This window comes from Sarcophilus harrisii, chromosome 3 (assembly GCF_902635505.1).
Source record: "Sarcophilus harrisii chromosome 3, mSarHar1.11, whole genome shotgun sequence".
Taxonomy (NCBI): Eukaryota; Metazoa; Chordata; class Mammalia; order Dasyuromorphia; family Dasyuridae; genus Sarcophilus; species Sarcophilus harrisii.
In genome coordinates this window covers 557,563,268-557,588,059 of record NC_045428.1, presented here as the reverse complement: position 1 = coordinate 557,588,059, position 24,792 = coordinate 557,563,268, and the positions used below count along the sequence as shown (strand labels likewise).

General features: G+C 43.5%; 1 protein-coding gene across 2 annotated transcripts in view; it reads left to right on the top strand.

Moving 5' to 3' along the window:
• Window positions 1–23,650, top strand: part of MACO1 (macoilin 1) — a 76,084-nt gene extending 52,434 nt beyond the window's left edge. The window contains exons 7-11 of one of the 2 annotated variants that reach the window (XM_031962565.1): window positions 12,111–12,269; window positions 13,705–13,887; window positions 16,833–16,953; window positions 19,491–19,665; window positions 23,178–23,650. In XM_031962565.1, coding sequence (XP_031818425.1) covers window positions 12,111–12,269; window positions 13,705–13,887; window positions 16,833–16,953; window positions 19,491–19,665; window positions 23,178–23,380 — 841 coding nt within the window. In that variant the 3' untranslated portion in view covers window positions 23,381–23,650. The remainder of the gene's footprint in view (window positions 1–12,110; window positions 12,270–13,704; window positions 13,888–16,832; window positions 16,954–19,490; window positions 19,666–23,177) is intronic. The other variant, XM_031962566.1, reaches the window with a different exon arrangement.
• Window positions 23,651–24,792: the final 1,142 nt, after the last annotated feature.

Here is a 24,792-nt window from a genome sequence, read left to right as displayed (position 1 = left end):
GTCTTCTCTGAGTGTGGGTTAAAATTATTATAAAAATATAGCAAATCATACCTTATGAACTTAGGGAAATTGTTCTCTCTAGAGGGTGCTGTCTAAATTAGATATAAAATATGTTCCCTTGAGCATAGGTGCTTCCGAGTTATTTGGAAATGTGGACCTATATTTAGGCATCTTTATTTTCTCCAGTCCTCAAAACCTTTTTTTAAAAATAAATATTGTTTATTTAGCAATGTATCTAGTTATATATGTATGCGTGTGTATGCACAATGTAATTCACTTTTTTCAAGGATTCTCATGACATCATTCTTGTGGGTATTGCCACCATTCACACAGATTGCTGCCTTTCTGCATCTTAGTAGCCTTTTCATGAATCACTGTGGCCAAAAAATAAATAAATAAATAAAAAGTCTGGTTGCCAATGTGTTGATGAAGGCCTCTATAAACTTTGTGACTGATGAGCAGTCTGACAAAGTTTTAAACCATGTGCTCCACCAGGAGAGCTTTTGGGAATCCTTCCAGGTCCTAATTGGCCATAAGATTTTATGTTGGTACACTGGAAAGAATTGCTGCTGTGTGGGAGTCAGAAAACTTGACTCTGCTCTTATTCCCTTTGGCCAGAGTCTCTGGACCTCAGTCTTATCTGTAAAATGAAGAGCCATGAATGGGTGGTTTTCAAGTCTCCATTAATGTCCTAGCCAGCTACAGGTTTCACCTTCCTTCTGATGTGTGCTGGTGAAATTTCTGTTTATGTCTGTTGTAACAGGGCTTCGTACAACATCCTGTCAAATGAGAAATAGAGAACATTTTAATAATCAGCATGGCTGCTTCATTCTGTAACCTTAAAAATGTTGCTTTTTTGAAGCTTTGATCTTAATGGATTTTCACCAATCCCTTGAAGCCTGTCTTTGTCCAGATAGGAAGAGAAGGATGGGTAATAGCAATGTTTAAATGCAATGTAGATGGAGAGATCATAAACTTGAAGTCAAGGAACACGAGTCTTTTATCATGGCCATAACCCTGACTGACCTTGTGACTGGGACTAGTCCCTTCCCTTTTGGAGGTCTCTCTTTTCGTATTATTGAAATGCTATTTGGATAGGGGTCAAGAGTAAAAATTGTCCTGTTAACATAGTGATTCACTTATATAGAATCAAGCTTTTGCAATAGTAAGAAGTTGTCTTAAGAAGACAATTGTAGTGAAACATAAATGTTCTAGATTGAAACTTGGTGTGGTGAGCCATGAGTCACTCAGCCTTTGATGCTGAAAGGATAGCGATTTATGACTAATGAATATGGGGGAGTGCCAATGAAGGGAAGTGCCCTGAGGAAGAGGAATCCAGTTCTTTAGTTGTTAGTGATGCTGCCAGTTCAAGGAGGACAGTTCCTAAATACTCTGCCTAGCAGCACAAGCATGTTTTAATCTTTGTGTATCACCTGGTGCCTTCCAGGCCATTCTTCTCAACAGTCCAAGCTTGTAGCAAGTTTTGGTTCCTCTTGCAGTGAGCTTCTCTAGATTAAAAACTCCCTCTAAGATCAGGTGTTGAATTAGATTGTATGCCAGGCAACCTAATATAATGGAAAGACCATTTCACTTGGAGGAGTCTAACTTTGCCAGCCACTATCTATTTATCTAAGAGTCAGTCACCTAATTTCTTTGAGATTCGTTTTCACAATGGTAAAGTAAAGAGGTAAGGTCCTCTTAGATGTGATATCCTGTGTTCTTAACTTCTTTCCAGCTCTAACAATCTGACTCTATGATCTAAAATTTTGGACACCTTGTAGATAGCTTACCATCTGTTGGACCAAATGATTATCCAGTAGAAAAAAATGGGAAATACGTGTAGTTTGTCTTTAACTTCTCATCTGCCTCTCAAAATATCCTCCAGGAATTGAGGGCTCTTACTCAGTCCTCTAGCTCTGAAATTTTGCAGATAATTTTTTTTCTCTCTTGATTTAAATGGACTCATTCTGTGTCCCAACTGATCCAGGATTGTGACTGCTATGGGATAACTGGAAGGCTACCGAGCTCTACTATGTTAATAGGGAAAGGCACAGTTAGATCTATCCTGACTCTTTCTTTTCTTATTTTCCCTTTGAGCAAATCCTGTGTATGGATTTTTGCTTATTTTTGTCTTGTCTTTTGTATAGTGGAAGGATCATTTTGACTTGGAATCTGAAGAAAAGAATTTGAATGCCAACTTTTGGGACCCTTCACATTTTGTAGAATCACAGAATTAGAGACCTGTAATATTGGAAAGGATCTTGAAGGCCATCTTATTCAGTCTTTGATTTAAGCATGAATCTTTAGCATAGACCATAGGGTTATATCTGGTGGGGACCTAGTAGTTACCTAATGCAGCTGCTTTGTTTTACAGATGAGAAGACTGGAGCCCAAAACGTTAAGTTTAAGTGACTTGTTCTGTGTCACTCAGGTAGAAAAGTGGCTAATCTGGATTCAAGGGTCTTGTGTCATCAAATCCAGTGCCCTTTTTCTTAGGGTTCACAGTATAGCCTCACTTAATAATGTTTGTAGACTTAGATTCATTGCCTGTTCTTTGTGAGAGTCTGAGAATTCAGATGCAGAAATGAAAAGTCTTGTATCAAAAGATCAGTGTGATCTTAAGAAATAGGCTGCACTAACAGGTGGGAAGGTCAGGAAAGGCCTCATCTGGAGCACATGGGGCCTGTATCTTTGCTGTGATAGAAGCCAAACTGGTGAGGGAAGAGGAAAAGGGAGTTCATTCATTCATTCATTCACAGGTGTTTGCCTGTGCAGAATGACTGAGGTGGGATAAAAGCCTCATCTCACTGCTTTTTCCTAAGGTTGTTCTGAAGAAAGTGTTTTGGAAAAAGTAAGTTAATGTAAGCTGCTGTTTTGATCATTTAAAAAGTTGTTTTTTCTGCCTCTGTGAAACTACTTGAATGGAAACAGTACTTGAGATAGCCTGGGCCATGTTGGAGTTCTTCCCTCAACTGGTTGCTTTTCTCCAAGGCCAATTTCTGGCACATGAGTTTTGCTACTCATAATCATGGGCAAAACTGGGCTAAGAGTTTCTTAGGAGGAGGGAGATCAGTCTCAGCATTTTCTTCCAACTTGCCTATGTTGTCCCCCTTATTGCTAAGCCAGACAGCATCCCTAGAGCGATGGCCAAGCAGTAGTTTCCAAAGGGAGACAGGAACGTAAGTTAAAGGTTTTGATCTCAAGAAACTGATGAATAATATCTATTTCACTGTTGAAGGTTAAAGACCTGATGTTTTCCACAGTCACCTCAAAAGTTAAACTTTTCTCTCCTAGACTAATGCCCCTGAGAATTTAGCCGAAAGTTGGATTTTCCCTGAGGTGTTTAGATATCGTCTGAAATTTCCTCCAAAGACAAAAGGCAAACCAAGGAGCTGATTAATAGCACCAAGGAAGCAGGCAAGTGGGCTTCTCTTAGGGTGTTTACAGAGTGCAAATTACATGTGCTAGGCTAGCCAGTGAGAAGAGCTCATGTTTCTGTAGCACTTTGACAGCTTAAGTAGGCTTTCCCCACAGCAACCCTTATAGGAGATGCAGGCTCAGGGGCAGTCATAGGAAATGTCAGAACTGGGTCTTGAAATTAGGTCTTTTCTCCCCAAGACCAATGTCCTTTGCTCTTCCCACTAGGCTACATAGCCCCAAATATCCTCACATAGCATATAATCAGTCAGTCAAATAAGAGAAATGAGGCACATTTCCAAATAATTATGATATAGATATAAATTGAGAGTACAACTAGTGAGAAGACTACAAAATACCTTCTTCTAGTCCCCAGGGGCTTTGGTACTCACTCCACAGAAAAACTCAAGATTCTCAAAAGTTCATTTTACATTTTCCTGAAGCTCTATTCTAGCTTCTCTATAGCATTCCCTAAAGCTTCCTGTGATGAGGAGCCAACTACATTTTGGGGCAATTCTAATTGTTAATAAGTTCTTTCTAATCAGTCTACCAGCATTCATTGAGCTCCCGGCTCCCTTGTGCCAGAACTTGTGCTGAGCACTGGAGATACATAAAGGCTAAGACTGCCCTGCTTTCAAGAAGCTCACAGTCTAAAGATGGCACAACATGCAAACAACAGTGTGCAAACCAAATCTATTCAGGGTAAACTGGGGGCAGCTGATTACCAAAAAGGGAAGGAGATTACAGAGAACTGGCAGGCTTCCTGTAGAAGATGGCATTTTAGCTGAAATCCGTGGGTAGCAGAAGAACCAGGAGGTAGAGACAGGGAGGGAGAGTGTTCCAGGCATGAGGGACAGCCAGTAGCAAGAAATGTCTGAAGGCAGTTAGATGTAAGAAACTAGAAAGGCAGGAGGGGGCCCTCATCTGAATAAGCTCCCTGTATAGAAGTGGACTTTAGATGTGATCCTAGAAGCAATAGGAAGCCACCGAAGTTTATTGAATGGGGGGAAGGAGGGGAGAAGGTAGGATGTCATCAGTCCTGTACAATTAGGAAAACTGAGTACAGGGTGGATTGGAGTGGGGAGGGCCTGCGGCTGGTAGACCCACCAGAAGACTGTTATAATAGTACAGTTTGACAAGATGCAGGCCTGTGCCAGTGTCAGAGGAGAGAAGGGACCATGTGCAGCAAATGTTACAAAGGGAGAATCAATAGGATTTGTCAAGATTGGTTATTTGTGGGCTGGGGGTGTGCGTAGAGTACATGAGAATGGAGAGTCAAGGATGACACCCTGGGTGCTGGAAGGACAGTGGGACCCTTGGTAGTAACAGGGAAGGAAGAAAAAGTGATTGTGGGACATGTTACATATAAGAGAAATGTCCAGTTCAAAATGTCTAATAGGCAGTTGGAGATGCAAGACTGGAGGATCAGGGCTGGACAAATAGATCTGAAATTCATCCTCATGGAGAGCACTAGTTGAGATAGCTAGATCAGAGTCTAGGGGAACCTCCTCCAGTTATTGGGCAGGGTATGGATGGAGATCCAACAAAAATCTGGAGAGAAGGGGGTGACTGACTTCAGAGCTGCAGAAAGGTCGGGAAGGAGGGGTGTTGACAAAGGACCAAGATTTGGCAGTTATGAGCTCACTGGTCACTTTGGGGGGCAAAGATGAGGTCAAAAGCTGTATTGTCAAGAGTTAAGTAGAAAGTGAGAGGCAAGTATGTGGAGGCACCTGTTGTAGACAGACAGCCTTTCAGCCCCCCAAGGGAGCAGATTCCATCAAGCCGAAAAGTCTCCATGAAATTTTAACTCCTAGTTCTGCCTCTGGGATCAAAGCAAAATAAGTCTGTTTTCTCTTAGGAGAGCTATTCCAGCTTTCTCTTTCCACTTCCCAAACCCACTGCACCTCCCAAAAAAAGCTTTTTCTTCTCTACCTCAACATCCTCCTTCTTTTATCTGATCCTCACACAGAATGGTGTCTGGTCCTCTCATTACCATGTTTTCCAGGTGGTCATTATCCCCCTCAGTATGTGCTCCAGTGTGTGTGATGGCCCACAGGACTGCCTTCCCCTTTATTTGAACACTAGACTTCTATGAATGTGGGATAAGGACTCGTTAGTTTTTCTGACTGTTCATATGCTGTTATTACAAAGGGATTGGGTCTGCTAAATGCAAAAGCCAACAGATGACACCTTTTCTCTTCTCTTCTACTTTTCCTTGATTAAAACTTAATTTGTTAGCTTTTGCATTTAGCAAACCTAAGTCTCTTTGTAATACAACTTTATTGTATAATTAGGTCAGCACGGGTTTATTTTTGGACACTTGTGCCTGGTAAGCAAATTGAGTCAACTCAGACTAGGCAACTTGATTTAGGCATTTCTGAAACAGCTTTCAGACATCGAAGTTAAGTTCTCTGGGAAATGACTGATTTGAAGCCTAGTTTTGTGAACAGCACATCTGGGGAATATTTAGTTGTTAGGTTTCTTGGTTTTTTTCTGGATATCTTATAAGTTTCAGCATGTCTACAATATAAATTACCTAAAAAGGAGTAAAACTATTTCTCATGGGGACAAAAGCTTCTGAGATAGTCATGACTTGTGCCCCAAAGCTTTCTGCAAAAACAGCTGTTGAGTCTCTTAACAAGTCTTGTCTTGCATGATTAATTCAGGCTTGTGCACCCTAGTGGAATTAGGTACTAAGACAAAGCAGTTTCTTCTCTCTCTTTCCATTTAGATTTGCTTCCTGAGGATACAGAGAGCCCCATCTCATAGCCTTGTCTTCTACCACAGCTGCCATTCTGAGCCAAAAAATTTCAACAGATCATTCTAGATCCTTAAATTCTATGAATGCTAAAACTTTTTTGCATAGAGTTATGAGAATCATTGCATGTCAGGGCTGGAAAGTTTAAGAATATCCTGGGACATCCTGGATTTAGGGTTATGCTTCAGCAGTATCTAGCTTCACTATTACATACTCTGTGACTTAGGACAGCCACTTAAGCCTTTCTGGGGCTCTCAGTTTTCTTACCTGGAAAAGATCCAAGGTCTCTTGTAGCTTCTGAGTCTCTTGAGCAAGGAAAAGTACCCTCTTTGGACAGTGCAGTGTACTTGGAGGTGGGAGACAAGCCCACCCAGTCCAGAGCAGCGTATTGTAAATGCCCACCAAGGAGCAGAGATGCTGCTGCAGAGGTCTTAGCCCATAGTAGTTGGGGAAGAATTCGCAAACACAGCTGGGCCTATGGAAACATGCTTAGGCACGGGGGTCTAGTTTTGGGTGGGCCTTAAAACAGAGATACAGACCAGAAGTAGTGGCAGGGATTGGGGGGCCAAGTTGGTCAGCAAGTAATTTGTTAAGCATTTACTGAAGGCAGCAAAGTGCAAAGATGTGTTTGGGTAAAAATTGGGCTGAGGCGGTAATGAGCAAAGCCCAAGGAGGTTGGTTAGAACTACATTGTTGGACAGATGAAAGTAGGAGCTTATGTCTCTTTCACAGTTATTGTTCAGCTCTCTATCTCCAAAACTCTGCCTTTACCCTGTTTTTGAACCAAGTTGTTTTGCAGTGCAAACTTACTGTGAAAGTGGGCGGGGCCCTTGTCTGTCCCTGCTGACTGTCCAGAGCTGCCCAGAGAGCTTTGCTAGCATGGCTCACCATAGCCCCAGGCTTCCATCCTACTCCCATGGTGCACAATAGGTTGTTTTTGTCTGTTTAGAGAATACATCTTTAAAAAAATGTAAGTAGAGTGGAGTTTTGTTGTTGTTTATTTTATATTGAAACTTTAAAAGTCTCGACTAGCTTCTAAGTCATCTGGTGTGGAAGCCCAAAGAACTCTGTGCTTCCTGCAGGACAGCCACTCCTACATGCCTAAGACACACTCTGAGGTGGCCCTACAGATACACAGGTCACCCGGTTTTTAAAGTTAGAGTAGAGTCAAACATGGGCAAATCTTTGTTTCCAGTAGTTCAGCTAAGGAAAATGGTCACCAGACTTCTGTTGATTAAAGATAGTGTGGTGTGATAAGGGATTCTGGGTGTAGCCCTTAACACAGACCCAATGTTTCATTAAATAGCCACGTAAAACTCTTTTAAACTGTCAGGGTCTCAGTTTCTTCATTTGTAAGATGGGAAAATAATACTTGGAATATTTAGCTCACAGATTTTTTTTTTTTTTTAAGGCTCTAAATCTTAAAGCACAGGATGCATATTTATGTATACATGTATGTATGGACACACATACATGCACCACACATGCATACATATCTATACATATACTCACATATACTCACTGTGGGGCAGTGTGGTATAGGGGATAGACAGCTGGTCCACCTCATGAAGCCAGAAAAACCTGAGGTTGAATTCTTCCTCCAATGCAGTTTGGCACTGCCTTCAGTGCCCAGCAGCCTGCTTTGGTAGGAGGAGTTTCCTAGCTTTACAATTCCCTCTACCACACAAACCCATAGACTTAGGTTATAGGCTGGGAAAGAACCCAGAGATAGTATAGTTTTCCTTCATTTTGCAGAAAAAGAGCCTGAAGTCCAGAGAGAAGTGACCTGCTTGAGACAACCAAGCTGGGATCAGGTCCTTCTCCTTGGGTTCCTGGCCGTGTTCCCTGAGAGGCTGAAGCCCTGGGTGTGCCTGGCAAGGCTTTTCCTCTCTTGCACCTTTATTCTGCTCCTCTTTAAGATGAGCATAGAGAGCTGGCTTCTTAAGTCAGTAGAGGAGGTGCCTAATTCAGATTTTTATACCCTCATGATATCAGGCCTTAGTACTTTTTGGGTAGGGCAGTGTGATGACATGCTTCCATTGACCATTCAGTGTGGCTGATGGCTAAACTCTCACCCTTTAGAACTTTATATCTTTAGGTTAAGGAATGAAAATTGTATATAAATTCTAATAATTATGCTCTAGGTATGCACCATTGTGTGAATTATTTTTACCAGATTCTTTTGGATTTGTGTCAGTTTAGACCAAGTTTTGACACTATATGGCTGGCAAGAAGTCTGGGCAAAAGAACTAATGACTAGTGGCTAACGGAAGAAAGGAGTCAAAAAGAGGGTGTGAAGGTGTGCTTTGCCTGGGAGCCAGTCCTTAACTGCTTCATGCCAGTTAGGTGACTACATTTTAAACTTCAGAGGTAGCTTCATAGCACCTTCTTAGGAGACAAGTACTGTCTTTTAAATCTTTTCTGGTAAATGGGTCAAGAATGATTACCTCACTAGCCCTGGGCATACAGCCACTGGTTTGAGGATGGACTCTACCTGGCTCTAAGATGGAGGGTGGCGTCTTTTACAGCCATTTGTGAGGAAAACTGGTTCCACAAGAACTAGGGCAAGAAGGAAACTCATTTAATTTCAAGACTAATTAAACCCTTTCAAAATTTCCAGGAATATAGAAGCTATACCTCTGGAAAAACTAAGCTTATCAGCCCAAGTGAACGAGCAATAGAGCTTTTGTTTGGTTATTTTTCTGTTTCTTCCTTCAAGCCAGATGTCATAAAATTAGTTTTAAGGGTCTTTAGGTTTCCTCATTTGATTCATTTTCATTCCTAGTTCTTGTATCCATTTTGGGCCACAACTATAGACATTTTTATAAATTCCAAGAATACATTTGGAGATTCTCATTAACCTCTGTGATATTCTTTAATCAGAATGGGTCCCGCCGCTCAGCACCTATAAATTATCTGTTAACATTTAACCTAGAAAAATCTTGACCCTCCTTCATTATTAGAATGTTAAGCACCACCTTAGGAAGACAAGTGGTTGTTATGTATGTAAAAAATGTCCATAATGGGCCTGAGTGGTTGAATTCACTGCCCTTTACTAATTGAAATAATTCATCCAAAACTCAGTGCGTAAATTTTTCTACCTGCTAGCACAAAATTTATGAAGTGCACCTTCTAAATAAAAAGTTATCGCTTAAATGAAAGCATTGGAGCCATGCCATGATAAAACAGCAGCTATAAAAATGGTAAAGCCCCAACCTCAAGAATCTTTTCTTCTCTCCCCCCCCCCCCCCCCCCCCCCCCATGGCCTCCCCTTTGACAGTATTTTATTTTTTCCAATTAGTTCTTAAAGACAGATTTTTATAAAGATTTGAGTTCCTATTTTTTTTCTCCTTGCCTCCGTCTCCTTCTTCCCTCCCCCACATGAGATTTTTACAGTGACTGGGATCACTTTGGGTTCTACCCTGCCCTCTAGGGGATAGCAACTTCCTAGTTTCACTTTGTGATGCTATTGTTGAAAGTTTAGTAGTCTTCATGTTTTTTAAAGGTCAAATATATTTTATTTGGAATTAATAACTTGATATGCTGTCTTTCCACAGGAAATAAAAATTGGGTTTGAGATGTAGTTTATGAAAAAGTACTGATCGATGTGCTCATAATATGGTTGCATATTTAATTTTCTCATTATCATTGGCTGCTAAGATATTACCTCCAAAAACATGATATATGTGGAACCTGATTCCTGGGTAGGCACATACCTAAGATGCAGCTAACCCCATGTTCTAGACCCTTTTTAGTGTATGTGTCAGATTTTTGACCACCTAGAGATGTTAGAGTAACATAAATTTAGAGCTGAAACTAGTCTAGCCTCCTCATTTTAACTGTTGAAGAAACTGTAATGAGAGGACTGGCTTTGAAGCCGGGTCTTCCCTCTCCAAATCCAGCTCCTTCTGTGCCATGCCATCTGCTCCCCCTAGTTTATAGAATGCCAGAGCTAAAGGGGCGTAAGGAACACTGTGTCCAGCCCTCTACAGAGAAGAAGGCATTTGAGGCCTACAAACCAAAGTATGTAACTGATAAGAACCAGACTGATATAGGTTTCTTGATTTCCTACTCCACTTCCCTTTCCTTATTGGGAAAGTGGCATTGTTTCAAAAAAGGACATAAAATATATATAAGAGCTCAATTCTACTAGTGGAACGTGGATAGGTAAATAAATAACATAACATCCAATATTTAGCACAGGGTTCTGCTTATTGTAGACATTTAATACATGTTTATTCAATTAAATGAATACATTTTGTAACCAAATTTTTCTTCTTTCTTTCTTTCCTCCTCCTCCTCCTCCTTTTTCTTCTTCTTTCTTCTTTCTTCTTTTTCTTCTTTCTTCTCCTCCTCCTCCTCTCTCTCTCCCCCTGCCCTCCTTCCTTCCTTCTCTCTTTTCCTCTCTCCCTCTTTCCCTTCCTCCCTTTCTCCCTCCCCCCTTCTCTATTTTAAAATAACTACACATCCTACTCTGAAGAGCATCCATTATGTTATTAACTCTCCTGGTCTTCCTCTTTTCTACCATACAAACCTGTGAATAGACTGATCTCTATACTGTTCCCATCAGTAGGCTCAGCAGGAGGTAGTCCTACCTCAGCCTTTGACAGTTTTTTTTTTTCCTTTCCCTAGCTTGTCCTTTGCCTTCTCCTTCCTATCCTTACTAAATCCAGCCCATCTTTTACATTGACTCAGGGATACCTTCTCCTTGCTGCTCTTGATGTCATTACACTTTGTGTTCTCATTCTTCTAAAGTCATTTCTGCAGCATTTTCTGTCCTGACCATTATATTTGTCACTGAATCATGCACTTCCTCAAATGCTTATTTTAGCATTTTATCCATGTCTGTATCGGATTCTGACAACTTCGTAAACCCCTTGAGGGCAGGAACTGTAATGTATGTTATTTTTGTGTCCCACACAGTGGTAAACATTTGTTGAATTGAAATCTGTTGTTATACAAAAGAATTGGAATGGTGGCAAGGAAGTAAAAAGATGGGTGGCATAACTTCCCCTTGAGGATCCTTACCATTTAGGAAATAAGTATAGGCAAGTGTCTTATTTTACATTTACGGTTTTTTCGTTATTTATTTTTTAAACTGAGCTTAATGAGGTTTTCTGCTACAATCATAAATACCAGCATAAGCATTATTTACCCATGGTTCTATCAATTTTAGGAGATTGTCTCAAGGAATTTTTATAATCTTTTAGGTGGCTTTCTTTATTGACATGAACCAGTAGGTCATGACATATTGGTGGATCTCAAAGCCTTACCTGGTAGTCCTACAAAGTGTTGACATTTCTACAGCCCCCTCCTCAAGGTCCATGGGGAGTCCTACTATAGAGGTACCTTCCCAACTTATACTCTCACAACAATTCCTGTCTTGTCCCTCAACCCTTCCCCCCTTCTATGAGCATAAGACTGCGAGGGAAATCAGAAGCAGCCCTTGTGGTAGAATGGAGCCAGGGCCCAGGTTCAAATCCTGCCCTGCACTTTGTAATCTGTACATCCTGAACAAGACCCTTCCTCTCTCTCAGGATCATAGGATTTAGACGAGACCTTGGAGAAACCCATAAAAATTGACTAAATGATGTCTGTGGCCACACAGGAAGCTCTTAGATAAAGGAGCCAAACCCAGCAATTCTTATTGTAAGCCCAGGATACTGTATGCTAGACCTTAGTTTCCTTTTTCCCAAAGTGAACTGTAAGATTATGGGAGCTCTAAGCTTCCTTCCAGTTCTAAAGACCTAAATCGTCCCCACAGAGAATGGCTGAGACCCATCTTTTAAAGATGTGACTCTGATCTGAGGTCCTAACCACTGCCCAAGCTGAAGGCCTGACTTACTCCAGCAGGAGCCCATAGAGTTTCCCAAGAGCCCAGCGTGTGTAGCACAGCAAAAGCCCCCTCTATCTCACCTGTTTTTTCTTCTCTTAGGTTGGAACAAGACATTAAAAAGTTAAAGGCTGACCTGCAGGCCAGCAGGCAGGTGGAACAGGAGCTCCGCAGTCAAATCAGCTCCTTGACCAGCACAGAGCGGGGGATTCGCTCTGAAATCGGCCAGCTCCGACAAGAGAATGAGCTACTCCAGAACAAGTATGCTTTTATTCCAAATCTAGTGTCAGGCTTATCAAAATGGACTTGTCCTCTAACGCTGGGAGCCAAGATATTTGCCGTCCAAGGAATCAAGTGGAGGCAAAAAATAAATTCATTAGTAAAGTGTTGTCTTTAAAAGCTTTTGGCTATTTCTTTCATTCATTTTAATCCTGGTGGAAACGGTTACTTGTATAACATGTGGAATCTGCCAATTTTTTCTCCCAAACCCAAATATATATATATATATATATATATATATATATATATATATATATATATATATATATATATATATATATATATATTTATGACAGTCTCTTTTGTTCAAAATACCATATTTGATTTGGGGTTAAGCTTGGTTGAAAATAAGTTGAACTAATAGTTATGAAAGTGATCATATTCTTTGAACCTACCATTTACATGAAGATGACTAAACATGTTATTAAAAGGAGAAAAGAAATCCTCTTTATAAATATATATGTAACATCTTTAAAAATTTTTTTTGTAATAATAAAAAGCTTAAAACAATTTATCCAACATTTGGGGAATATCTAGACAAATTATGGTATTTGTGGAGGAAAGTACTGACATGTCCCCAACATGACCTTTAAAAAATATAATTTTTTTGATGCCTTTTACATCACAATACTTTCTCATTCATTTACCTCAGATTCTGTTTTAGAGAACATTTCGTTTGGTACAGTGTTAAGGGTGCTCTGCAACACTGGGATCAGTCTGTGACTCTTCATCAGGGATCCCTTAGTACCTAATCAGAAGCTTTCTTTCCCTTGAATGCCTTTGACTTTTCCCCAAATTTGTGTCTTATCTGACCCAAGAGAGTATTTAGATTATTTCTTCCCTTTCATTAGTCCCAGAACTGGAGCTATGCCCATTTCTGTATACTCAAATATACCTCCTTTAGTGAGTATTAAACAATAGCATAGATTCCATGAAAGCTGTGAATATTGATCCGTAGAGCAGTAATTCCCAGACAACCAAGAATCCTAGTGTTCTGCGGGTAATGAGACTGGTGTTCCTTTGCTTTCACAAAGTCCCACCCACAAAGTCCTTGTTGTTTCTCTGTATTAAATGAATGAATGAAAAAGCCTTTGTAAGTGCTTAGTAGATGAAAAGTACTGTGCCATTATAAAAATCACTGTTGTAATCTTGGCCCTAACTAAAGTATCTCCCAACCCTTACCTTGAGTGGACTGTGACTTTAACTGGAGATGTTAGAAAATTTATGAATTCCATAAATGCATTTCATGCCCCCCCAAATGTTTCATGGCTACCTTAATCCAGGAAACAATGATTGAGCTATTGATGATAGGAGCTACCTGTTGACTTGGCCTTGATCTGATAGAGATTATGTGTGTGCAAGATGTACAGTGGATCCCTTCAATCCTAAGCTTTTCATAAAACTCATTTCCCCACAGATTACATAATGCTGTCCAGATGAAACAAAAGGATAAGCAGACCATCAGCCAGTTGGAGAAAAAACTGAAAGCGGAGCAGGAGGCTCGAAGCTTTGTAGAAAAGCAATTAATGGAGGAGAAAAAAAGGAAGAAGTTAGAAGAAGCAACTGCTGCACGAGCTGTTGCCTTTGCTGCTGCTACCAGGTACTGACTGTCAACCCTGACACCTGGGCTCTGAGAATGATTTTCTCAATGTGAAGCTAAGGCTTGTAACTGGATGTGCCGGGGGTCTTTTGGAGATCCAGCCGGGCCTACAGAGTACCATTAGGGAGAGGCCCGGCCGGGCCTGCAGAATATGTAGGATCATAAGGTCGGCTGGCAGCCAGAGGCAATGAGATAAATGTCAGCTTTTCTGAGTCTCGCTAGCCTCAGGAGGCTGAGACAGGATTCTTTTAAGCTTGGAGTTCTTTCAAGGTAGGACGTCCCAGAGTGGTGATCCATCAATGGAAACTTGGCAGCTCCTCTGTAGCCACATACTGAGGTCCTTATTTGTCCTTTGTTCTCAAAGAGGACCATGACATCAGGGAGGTGATGCCATCACATGCAAGTGAATTGCCACTTGGAGACCATGGGTCCAGCCCAGGAAGCTGAGAGCCAGTACACAAACAACTTGTCCAGAAGCCCCCAGGTGACAATAAGGAGTAGGGATAGAATTTGTATCTGGAGCCTCTGACTCCAAATCTATCATCCTTTCCACCACTGCCCTACACGTGTCTGTAGCACATTTATGGTTTACAGGTGCTTTCCTTTCAACACCTCAGTAAAGTAAGTGGTCCAAGAGGCATTATTATCCCCATTTTACAGATAAAGAACTGAGGCTCCTACATCTAAACTTGCCCTGCAGAGGATCCAGATATAATTAGCAGCAGGGCCAAGACTCAAAGCCAAGTCCAGGGCTCTTTGCTCTGTACTGTGACACCTCCTCTGTTCCAGAGTGGGTGGTCAGAATTATGACTTTTGTGAAAGGTTTTCTAAGAATTTACTCAGGTTTTACCCAAATAAGTGTTAAACCTGTTTTCTTCCAGATTTGGGATTTTAGGAAGCAATGTTTCCCAAGAATTTGATTCAAAGAGAGGCTTGTTTCATTTTGGAATCTTCCCACCTGCCCTTTAAGTTACTCCAGGTAGATGTCACATTTAGGCACAGTGAGTTCCTGGAGCCCCAGCGTTAAAGTAGGCACTCTGAGGGGGAAGTGTAGTGTGACCCCTTCCATGCTGATAGCCTTCATCTGCTTGGATGCTGTGGGAAGTTATGTCATGATGGAGAAGGGCAGGGAGAATTGAACACAGGTCTTTATTAGTGTTAAATTAGCCACACAGTGAAGAGAGTATTGTATACAACAAAAGCCTGACCTCTGTGTTTGAGGTTCCCCCATCTGAAGTGTTACTGATCTGCACTCCACCAAGGAAAAAAGGCAAATTTCTTCATCTCTAGCTCACTGCCCATACTTGTCATTGAATTTTCTGGGCCTCACTTAATACACCTGAAAGATGGGACCATTTATACATATTGACTAAATACATGAAAATCTGCAGATACAGGTTGAGTGTAAATTATTATTTATTCTATTTTTAATTTCTGTCCTAATATGCATATATGTGGTATAATCCTACTGTAATTCCTCCTTGAGTTTTTACTTTGTTTTATTAAACAAGCAATTTACTTGTCAACCTTTGGCATATTAATAGCCTTCTTTTAGGTTTTTGCATATGCATAATAATTGGTGAATAATCATTTTCCTTTCAAATGGAAATGTATAATCTAGACTTCCTGATCTTGTGCAGTGTTTCTCACTACCCAGTCTTAATGATGTGTTTTCAGCTCCATACTGGGAGTTCCTTGGCAAAGATAAGTGGAGTGCTTTGCCATTTTCCTTCTCCAGAGGATTAAGTAAAATGGGATTGAGTGACTTGCCCACGATCACACAGGTAGTGTGAGTGTCTAAGGCTGGACTTGAATTCAGGTTTTCCTGACCAAGCCCAGAGCTTTCTTCACTGAACCATCCAGCTGCCTTAACAGTGGAGCTTTGTGGGCAGGTTGGGGGGAGGAGCAGGGGTCACTTAGAGAAAATGTTCATGGTTTTATACAGGGTATCTTTGGCCAGCTTGCAAGCAAGACAGTACTCAAGCCACCCCACCCCACCCCACCCCCAAATCCCACCCATCCTTTTCTTAAGTTTTCTTAAGAGAACCCAGCACTTCTTGGCACTACTTTCTAAGGTCCCTCAGGCTAAGGATGGGAAAATCCTTTGAGATGTCTAATATAATTCTTTTCTCCATAACAACTGAATCCTGTTTTTTCACATTGTTCTTGTTGAAAAATTGTTCACCAGTACATATATGGAATATCTTTTGTAACATTCAAGAACCCCTTCTGAGTAAAAGTCTTGCCAGTTCTGAAGTCTTTGCCTCTTTGGCAGATTTCTGAGTGGAATGCTTAATTAATTTTATTTCTGTCCTACATCTTAATAACTTAGGTGAATTTAATAGCTCTAGTTTATTTAATGCTTTATGGTTTATTAAGTGCAAGGTAGTACAAGAAATACCACCCCCACTTTACAGAGAAAAGAAAGGAGGGAGCTTGCCAAGATCACCCAGCCATGAGTTAAGCATTCTTTTCACTCCTCCACTGTCTCCAGTGTGGCTATCATAATGGGGTATAGGAGATAGGCTAGTGATAGCCCATCCATCATCGTAATCATGGGAAGTAGATGAACACTGCCTCCCTGGTTCTTAAGTGAAGAAACAAAGGTTCAGAAAAAAGATAGACTGTTGCTTGTATCACACAACCTCTTACTAGAAGAATAGTCTTGGAAACTCTGGCCCTCCCACAAGGGGCTTTCTTTTGCCTGCTATGTCCTGTTGAAAAAGTCTTATGTTCTCAGAATGTTGCATATCTGACATGATCTCTAGGAATGATCTCCCATGTTTAATGGCCTTGGAGAGTTGGGAGTAGAGGTCAGGAGAGGAGTAAACTGGGCTAAAAGGGAATGCTGAGCCTTGGAGTGAATGGGAGCTTGGGATTCTGTGCTGGGACTCATCTAAGAATCTTTGTGAATCCTCTCCTTCCTTCTCTTCTCTTTTCCAAAGGGGAGAGTGCACTGAAACTTTACGGAATCGCATCCGAGAGCTTGAGACAGAATGCAAGAAACTAACGATTGACATGAAATTGAAAGAAGACCAAATCAGAGAATTAGAAATTAAAGTTCAGGTAAGGAGAAAATCCCACTCTTTGATGGAGTCTCTCAGGAATGAAAAGTGGTAAATGGTGGGTGGAGCCCCATAACTCCCGGTAAACTATAGTGGAAGACTGACAGATTTCATTTTCCCTTAAGTCCGCTTCCTTAGAAAAGTGTCAATCAGCCAATCAACAAATGCTTATTTTGTCTGCTACCTGCCAGACACTGTGTCTAAAGGAGGAGAGCTTTAAAATGAACCTGATGCTACAATTTTTAAGCCCACTATAAGGAATCTGACTCTTAGACTTTGTCTAAGGACGGAAAGGACCTTAGAGACTTTCTAGATTAGTAGCTCATTTACACTTTAGAGAACACTTGATATCTGTCATCTCACTGGAACTGCACAATGACCCTGGGGGAGGGCAAGTCCTTTTTATCAACTTTGTTTGGATAAGAAAACTGAGCAAAGTGAGTTGGTCAGTACTTTGTAGAGAGTAACAATGGGAGTTGGCCTGGCCTGCCTCCAGTTGTGGTCTTCCAGCTGCCCAGCTGTTGAGCACAAAATCCTTCACAACCGCCTGTGAGGTGTCCCCCCAAAAAACTTCCTCCTCCCCCCAGTCTTCCCTCCTCACACATTAAGGCAGGCTAAAGAGAGGAGCTGGATTCCAGCATGAAGCATGCCGGGTCTCTGTAAGCCTTTGTGGCATTGATCCTGATAACAGCAGCTTCAGCTAGGGGTCCTTCCTCTTCTGAGGAGTCTATATGCCTCTTAAAAAGGCCAGTTCCAAGATTTTTTGTGGGTGTTTTTAAAAGGTGAGTTTGCCGCTGTAAAAGATCTCCTCTAGATAATCAGAATCCTAGGGAGATTGTTAGAGTTTGAGAGGCTCTTACTTGGGTACAACAAGTGAACACTCTTTGCATACTGCTGTCAGGGGCCGAGCAAGGGCATTTTTAGGTCTCCCATTCCACATCGGAAATTTTTAGAAAATTTCTTCTTGGACTGAGACCAAGTTGGCCTTTGTGTATCTCCCAGCCCTAAGCCTCCATTTCACCCTCTGGGCCGAAGAAAAAAGGCTCTCCTGGCAATTTCGCGGATAGTCTGAGCCCATCTGTTCAGCTGCAGTTCACTGAAATAGCAGCAGGCAAGGAACTCAGCCTTTGTTGCTCCCTACAATGCTGACAAGAAAAGCTTCTCCCAGGAAGGGCAGAGTGCTTTGTTGCCTTGTCAGAGGCCAATTGCAAATGCAGATCGCTTTCCACAAAATACCTGCATTGTGCCCCCTAATCTAACATTGCTCCCAACAGCAGGACTCCAGCTCCCCAAACTCCATGCCACTTACTCGTGCTTCATCTGCTAAACTCACAGGAGTAGAATTTAAATTGAGAATTCAAAGTCTTTATTCAGTTCAAATTGAACCCCAAACTGCTTCTTAGTGGTTCTTAATAATTGCTTGCCTTGTTTTCTTCCCCCCTCCCAAAATCCTCTAAGGTCTCCCTTGGTATCTTGCATTCAGCAAGTACTTAATCAGTGTCTGCTGAATTGAATGCTCTTTCTGCTGATGGCCCCTCCCGTTGTCTATCCCTCAGTCATCTTCAGGTCCTCCCATTTTCCTTCACAGTGAGTGTCCCACCCCCACCCAGTTGACTAGACCCCAGCTGCCTCTCTTCCCTGATGCAGGCAGGCCTTCCCTTCCCCCTCTGGGCCCTGGACTCTTGGTTTCCCTGTCCCAGATCTATACAGCTTCCCTGATTCAACCCTCCCCTTAGAGCTCTTGGCTGTCCCTCTGTTGTCTCCCCAGTGAAACCTGCCTTCCTTAGGCAGACATGTGGAGCTGGGCTGCCTCTGCCCACTGTGGTCCATACAGATCAGATGGCCCCCACTGCCCCGTTGTCATCTGGAGCACACCTTCCCCTTGCTCCCTATTCACGTTGGCATAGTGGGATGAGGGCTGCCCATAGAGTCAAAGCATCTGAATTCAGATCCTGCCCCTGCCCTTTGTATCCTGTGTGAGCTTTGCTAAATAACTTAACCTCTCTGGGCCTCAGTTTCCTATCTATAAAACGAGGGGTGGGGACTAGAGTGGTGATGTCCCACAAAAATAGAAACATGTTGACTCAGAATATTGCAAATTCACATGTTTTATGTTGGGCCATATTTTCATTTTGTTAAATATTTACCGTGTACATTTTAATCTAATTCATCTTGGAGTCTGATACCTCTGCCCCAGAGAATTCCCAAAGCCCCGGTACCTGCAGACCTGTGACCTTGGATCTGTCCCCGCCATTGGGATGGCACCTGCCCCTAGGCTTCCCTGATTTCCCAACTTCCCCTTGCCATGGAGCTGATCCCGCCTTCATCAATCTCCAGCCCCTCCCTTCTTTGGATTTCTCCTTTGCATTTGTTATGGTTCTGTCTGGTAGGATGGGTACTCCCATGGATATTTTACCTGTGCTACCAAAGTCTGCCCTGTTCATCTTTATGCATCTTGCAGAGCGTGCATAAAATGTCCCAGGATCGGTATTCAGGACGCAGCTTTGTTGAACTGACAGGTTTTCTTGCCTTTCTCAGGAGCTCCGGAAATACAAAGAGAATGAGAAGGATACAGAGGTGTTAATGTCAGCACTGTCAGCCATGCAAGATAAAACCCAGCACTTAGAGAACAGCCTGAGTGCGGAGACGAGAATCAAGCTGGATCTTTTCTCTGCTCTAGGAGACGCTAAACGGCAGCTCGAGATTGCCCAAGGTAGGGCTGCATTGGGACATGGGTTGGCCAGTCACTCAGCAAGCATTTATTCAGTTCTTGCTGAGAGATCGAATGGTTAAAAAATACAACAGTCTCATAGGGCTTGATTTCAAGGACCTTATGTCCTAATGGGAAAGACAACCTGTGAATAACTGTGTACATATGAGATCTACATATACCTTGTAAGTGGAAAGTAATCCCAGAGGGCCGAGGAGGAAGGACCAGGAGAAGCCCCTGCCAAAAGCAGGATTTGAGCTGAGTATTGAAGGGCCCCAGAGAAGCTATCAGCGCAAGGGAAGGAAGGAGAGCATCCTGGAGCTGGGGGGAGGGTCCTAAGGAAGAGGCACAGAGTCCACAGGTGGCAGGGTGTGGGCTGGGGACCCCAAGGAAGACTAGTGCAGCTAAATCCTAAGGGTGTGAAGGGGACCGGGCTGTAGGAAGGAACTGGCTTGTACAGAGCTCTAAGCACCACACAAAAGGCTTATGTTGGATCCTTGGGATACTCGGGGGCTCTTGGAATTTACTAACTGCCAAGGGACATGGTCAGGCTGTGACAGCTGAGAATTGGATTGGGGAGAGGCTTGAGGCAGAGACGCTGATTAGAAGGCTTTCATAGTAGTCCAGGAAAGAGGTAGGGAGAGTAAAATCAAAAATATCCATGGAGATAAACAAGGTCCCATCCTCTTCTCAAAAATCCAGCTTTTTGGTCATGGAGAGCAGTCCCAGACACTGAAGTCAGGCAGTATGTTAACAAGTCTATGTAAATTGGGTCATTGTTCCAGTACATTTTATATATAAGAATTAGCTACCAACAGGTGAAGATTAGAATGTGGGGTACTACTAACTCTGAGGCCATTAGGCTACTTTTTAAAGTCCGAAATGTCACCTGCTCTGGGCTGCCCTGCTCTTCTCCCAGGCCTCCTCCTCTTCCTCTCCTGGCCCTTCCCACACTACCAGAAACTCCAGACCCTGCTGGACACGGCTAGCTGGCTGCAGAGCAGCTTCATGCGGGCCACCATGTGTCCAAGATCTGGCAGCGCTGTGAAGCCCACATCCAAGGACTCCAGCAGTGACCCCTTTGTCTTGTAAGGGTCAGACAGCTCCCATTCTGCATGCAGTCTGGGACAGCTTCCTGCCAGAGACCAAACTCTGGGACTTGAGGATGAGCAGACTACCCAGTTCCAAAACAAGCAGGAACACAAGGAGCTTTTGACAGGCAAGTTCTTCAAAAAAGCCAGCGGCCATATCTGTGGCATCCTGGGTGATGGAAAATTGTTGGAAGTGCCTATATAGTTGGTAACCTGGTCACAACCTCAATCAGCCAGGCTACATTGACGCTGTACCCCAGTAACACTGACGTGCATGAACCAGAAGTGTTGGGAGTCCTACGGACAAAATGTCTTTGTGATGGATAAACACAAGCGTCCAGGAAACCTGTAGCCAGACCTAAAGCAAGAAAGTGGTTCTTGCAGATCTCCCCAAAGAGAATTCCCCCTTGATAACCCCCCACTGACATCCCAATGTCTTCTTTACCAACTATGGCCTGGAGGTGAGCTGGTGCCCAGAAGCTGCCAGAGTGCTTCTGACAGTGTCACTGCCCTTCTTCAGAAACTTCAGTGATTGCCCGTTGGCCCCAATATTTAGCTGATAGAAGACCTTCCTGTTGGGTATTTCATTTTGTCTCTGGACTTTTACAGGCCAGGCTGCCTTTCTTAATCACCTACATTTGCTAATCACACCCAGGAGAGAGAGATAGAGACACAGAAAGACAGACAGAGACATATACACACACAGAGACAGAGAGGAGAAAGAGACAGAGAAAGAGAGAGAGAAAGAGACACAGAGACAGAGACACAGAGAGGAGAAAGAGAAAAAGGCAGCGCCCCTAATGCCACACAGCCACCTCTCTGGCTGCTGGGGGCCCATAGAGGAGTGGGGGGGGAGGGCTGTGTTTATCCTCTTTGAGAGCAAAGACATTTCATAAAATTTCCTTTGGAAACCTCAGACTCTGACTGGAGGGCAGGTCAGAACGTGATTTCAGCACACTGCTGGCCTTGCTGATCATCCCTAAATACAGATGTGCTCTTCTCTGTGTCAGTCTCTGCCCTCTCTTGAGACACGAGTAGGGTTCTGAGGAGGCCTCTTGCAAGAAGAGGTCTCGATCCAGTGCTACTTCAGGCTTCTGTTGAGCACCGGTCATGTGCCAGACACACAGTGGGCACTGGAGAGGGACAAAAATAACAGCATGAGGACTCAGTGAGCTTTCATTCTATGGGGGAAAGACAGGCTGACTTAGACACAAAGTCGATACTAGGGGAGTGCTGGGGAAAGCACGTGCTGCAGCTGGGGCTGTCTAGGGGGTGCCATTTGGGGGAGCCAGAAGGAAGCAGGAATGCCCTGTGGGCATGGAGGCAGCCTGGTGCAGAGGCCTGGAGACGCAGTGCTAAATAGAGGATCAGTAACACTTGGGCCAAACCCAGGGGTAGAAGCAGGACCACACTCCGTCAGCTGGATGGTGAGTATTTGAAAGGAAACACAGTGGAATGTGTTTTATCTGGGAAGGAACTGGGAGCTAGTGGAGCTTCTTGAGCAAAGGAGCATCAGAGAAGCTTGTGTGCCTAAGGCTGTGCCAGAGAAAGATCCCTTTGGACTGGACCAAGATCCCGGCAGTCCGAGCAAGAAGTGGTGAAGGCCCGAACCAGTGCTGTGTGGATGGGAGCCAGTCGGCAAAGGTGGGACCCAGTGTGGCAGTCAGTCAGCCTTGGCAGCTGGCTGGACATGAGGTGTGCTTTGTGAAGGTGGCCTTCACAGACATCTTGGTAACCCAATCTGATGACACGAGAACTGTGGGACAGAAGGGCGTTCTCTCTTGCTTGGTGCATCTGCTGTTCTGTGCACAGTGTGACTCCACAGCTCACTCAACATGCATGGCTAGGAAACATGTAATCTCAGAGTTGGAAGACACCTTGGACCCCACCCAGGGCACGTTGGGGCTGAACGGCGCCTGAGATGTAGAGCTCAGATGGTCCCAGCTAGAAGGGTCCTGAGCCCATGAATGTGATCTTAACGACCTGACCTCTCCATGTCCTCCAGCCCCATTGGTCTACATTCTGAAACTCGGGCAAGGCTCATGTCCCAGCAAAAGTCAGGGAAAATTTATTGCCAGAGCTGAGCCTGGAGCCCAGGCCCCTGGGCACCGCTGGGTGCATCTGGTGTGCCCCTGTGCACGCTTAAACATGGCGCTGTCACCATCCGGTTCAGTGGTGGCCATCTAGGGAGCGGGCTGCCATCCCCGGTACATCATCAGGTGGTTCCACCTCAGATCTGAGGCGGTAAAGGGTCCAAACCCTGCCCCCCAGACTTAAAGCAGCAGTCATACAGGTGGGGTTTTGCCCAAAGTCCTGGTTATGTTTCCTCCTCCTAGCTGGTTTCTAACAGCCGTCCTCCTGAATCCAGAGGCCGTCAGAGGGACAGGGTTGTGCCTGTCTAATGCTGTGTCTTTGTTCTTCCAGGGCAAATCCTTCAGAAAGATCAGGAAATCAAGGACCTCAAACAGAAGATCGCAGAAGTCATGGCAGTCATGCCCAGCATAACGTACACTGCAGCCACCAGCCCCCTGAGTCCTGTTTCTCCCCATTATTCTTCCAAATTTGTGGAGACCAGCCCATCCGGACTTGATCCCAATGCCTCTGTTTATCAGCCCCTGAAGAAATGAAGGCCAACTTTGTATTTGCCCGACATTTTGGTCACATGGAAGGCATCGCAAAGGAGCATCTCTTGCAGTCAAGATAAAAAAAAATTGTATTGTGTGGGACTGTATATGTTGTCATTTGAAAAAAAGAAAGGGGGTGGGGGGTAGGGAGAACATCCAAGTCTGATTAGAACTGCCCATCAGTTTTTCTTGTAAATTTTTAGAAAACCTCACAGAACTTTGCAATTTATTTTTCTCGGCCAATGCATTAAAACAACTCTTGGATTTCACGTAGCCAATTTTGCCTTTTATGTCCTCTTGCATGGTTTCCTCTTGAAAAAAAAATGCAGGGCTTTGCTTGATTCTCAACCCTTTCTTTTGGTTTGTTGTTCTCTTTATTTTTTTGTTTTAGTTTTTAATCTTTTGTTTGAAATAATCAAGTTAAACCTGCAGATTGGATTCACATGGGATAATGGTGAAAATTCTTTTAGTTTTTAGGTGGAAAGGGTTCAATAATCTAACAAAGCTTTGATTTTTATAGCTGGTATTAAAGAAGAGGATGTTGATGTCACAGGGAAAAAAATGGATTCCCCGCCCCCCCCCCCCCCCCCCCCCCCCACCCCCCCCCCCCCCCCCCCCCCCCCCCCCCCCCCCCCCCCCCCCCCCCCCCCCCCCCCCCCCCCCCCAAAGGGCCAAACAAATTTAAGGAGTGTTGTGGAAGCATACGGGACAAAACCCAATAGCATGAATGGCCGGTAATAAAATGGTGGCTATGCTTAAATTAGTCTTTCTATTCCCCTCGGTGTTTTTAGTCCGTGAGCATCGCTAGCAGTCTTTCTCACAGTGCCTTGGGAAAGAGACATTTCAAGAGGAGACTTGGTAGTTGTGAAACCATTCCCCTTCACTGTCATTTAGCTTCAACATTGAGCTCATCACAGATCATCCTGCAGAAAGTGATGTGGTAGCTGCACCACTGGCCAGCGGCCACCAAGGTGCCACCGGCCACCAAGGTGCCACGCCCCCTCTGAGTCTTGAGCGTTGTGTCTCTTGCCTCGATCACGCCACGCCACGCCACGCCACGCCACACCACGCCACACCACACCCCTGAAAGCCCAGGTAGTGAAACAGAGAGGTGTTGTTGGGAAGGGGATCCGGGCTGGGCAGTGTACTGTACGCCAGAGACTGTAAAGATGGCCAATAAAAGCAGCAGTTCTGGGCTTGTGGGTTTTTTTTTTTTTTTTTCATTTCTTTTATTTAACTGTGATTTCCACTTTGCACCATCTCGTGTTTGACAGCTGAGCATGACCGATTCTTCCTCAGCTATTGTGCCAAGGAGTTTTTTTTAAAGAGTTCATTCTTTTAAAGAAACTCATTAATTGCACAAAGATTTCAGTTTTGGATGTATTTTATACATTGGTTGAAAACTGTTTACACTG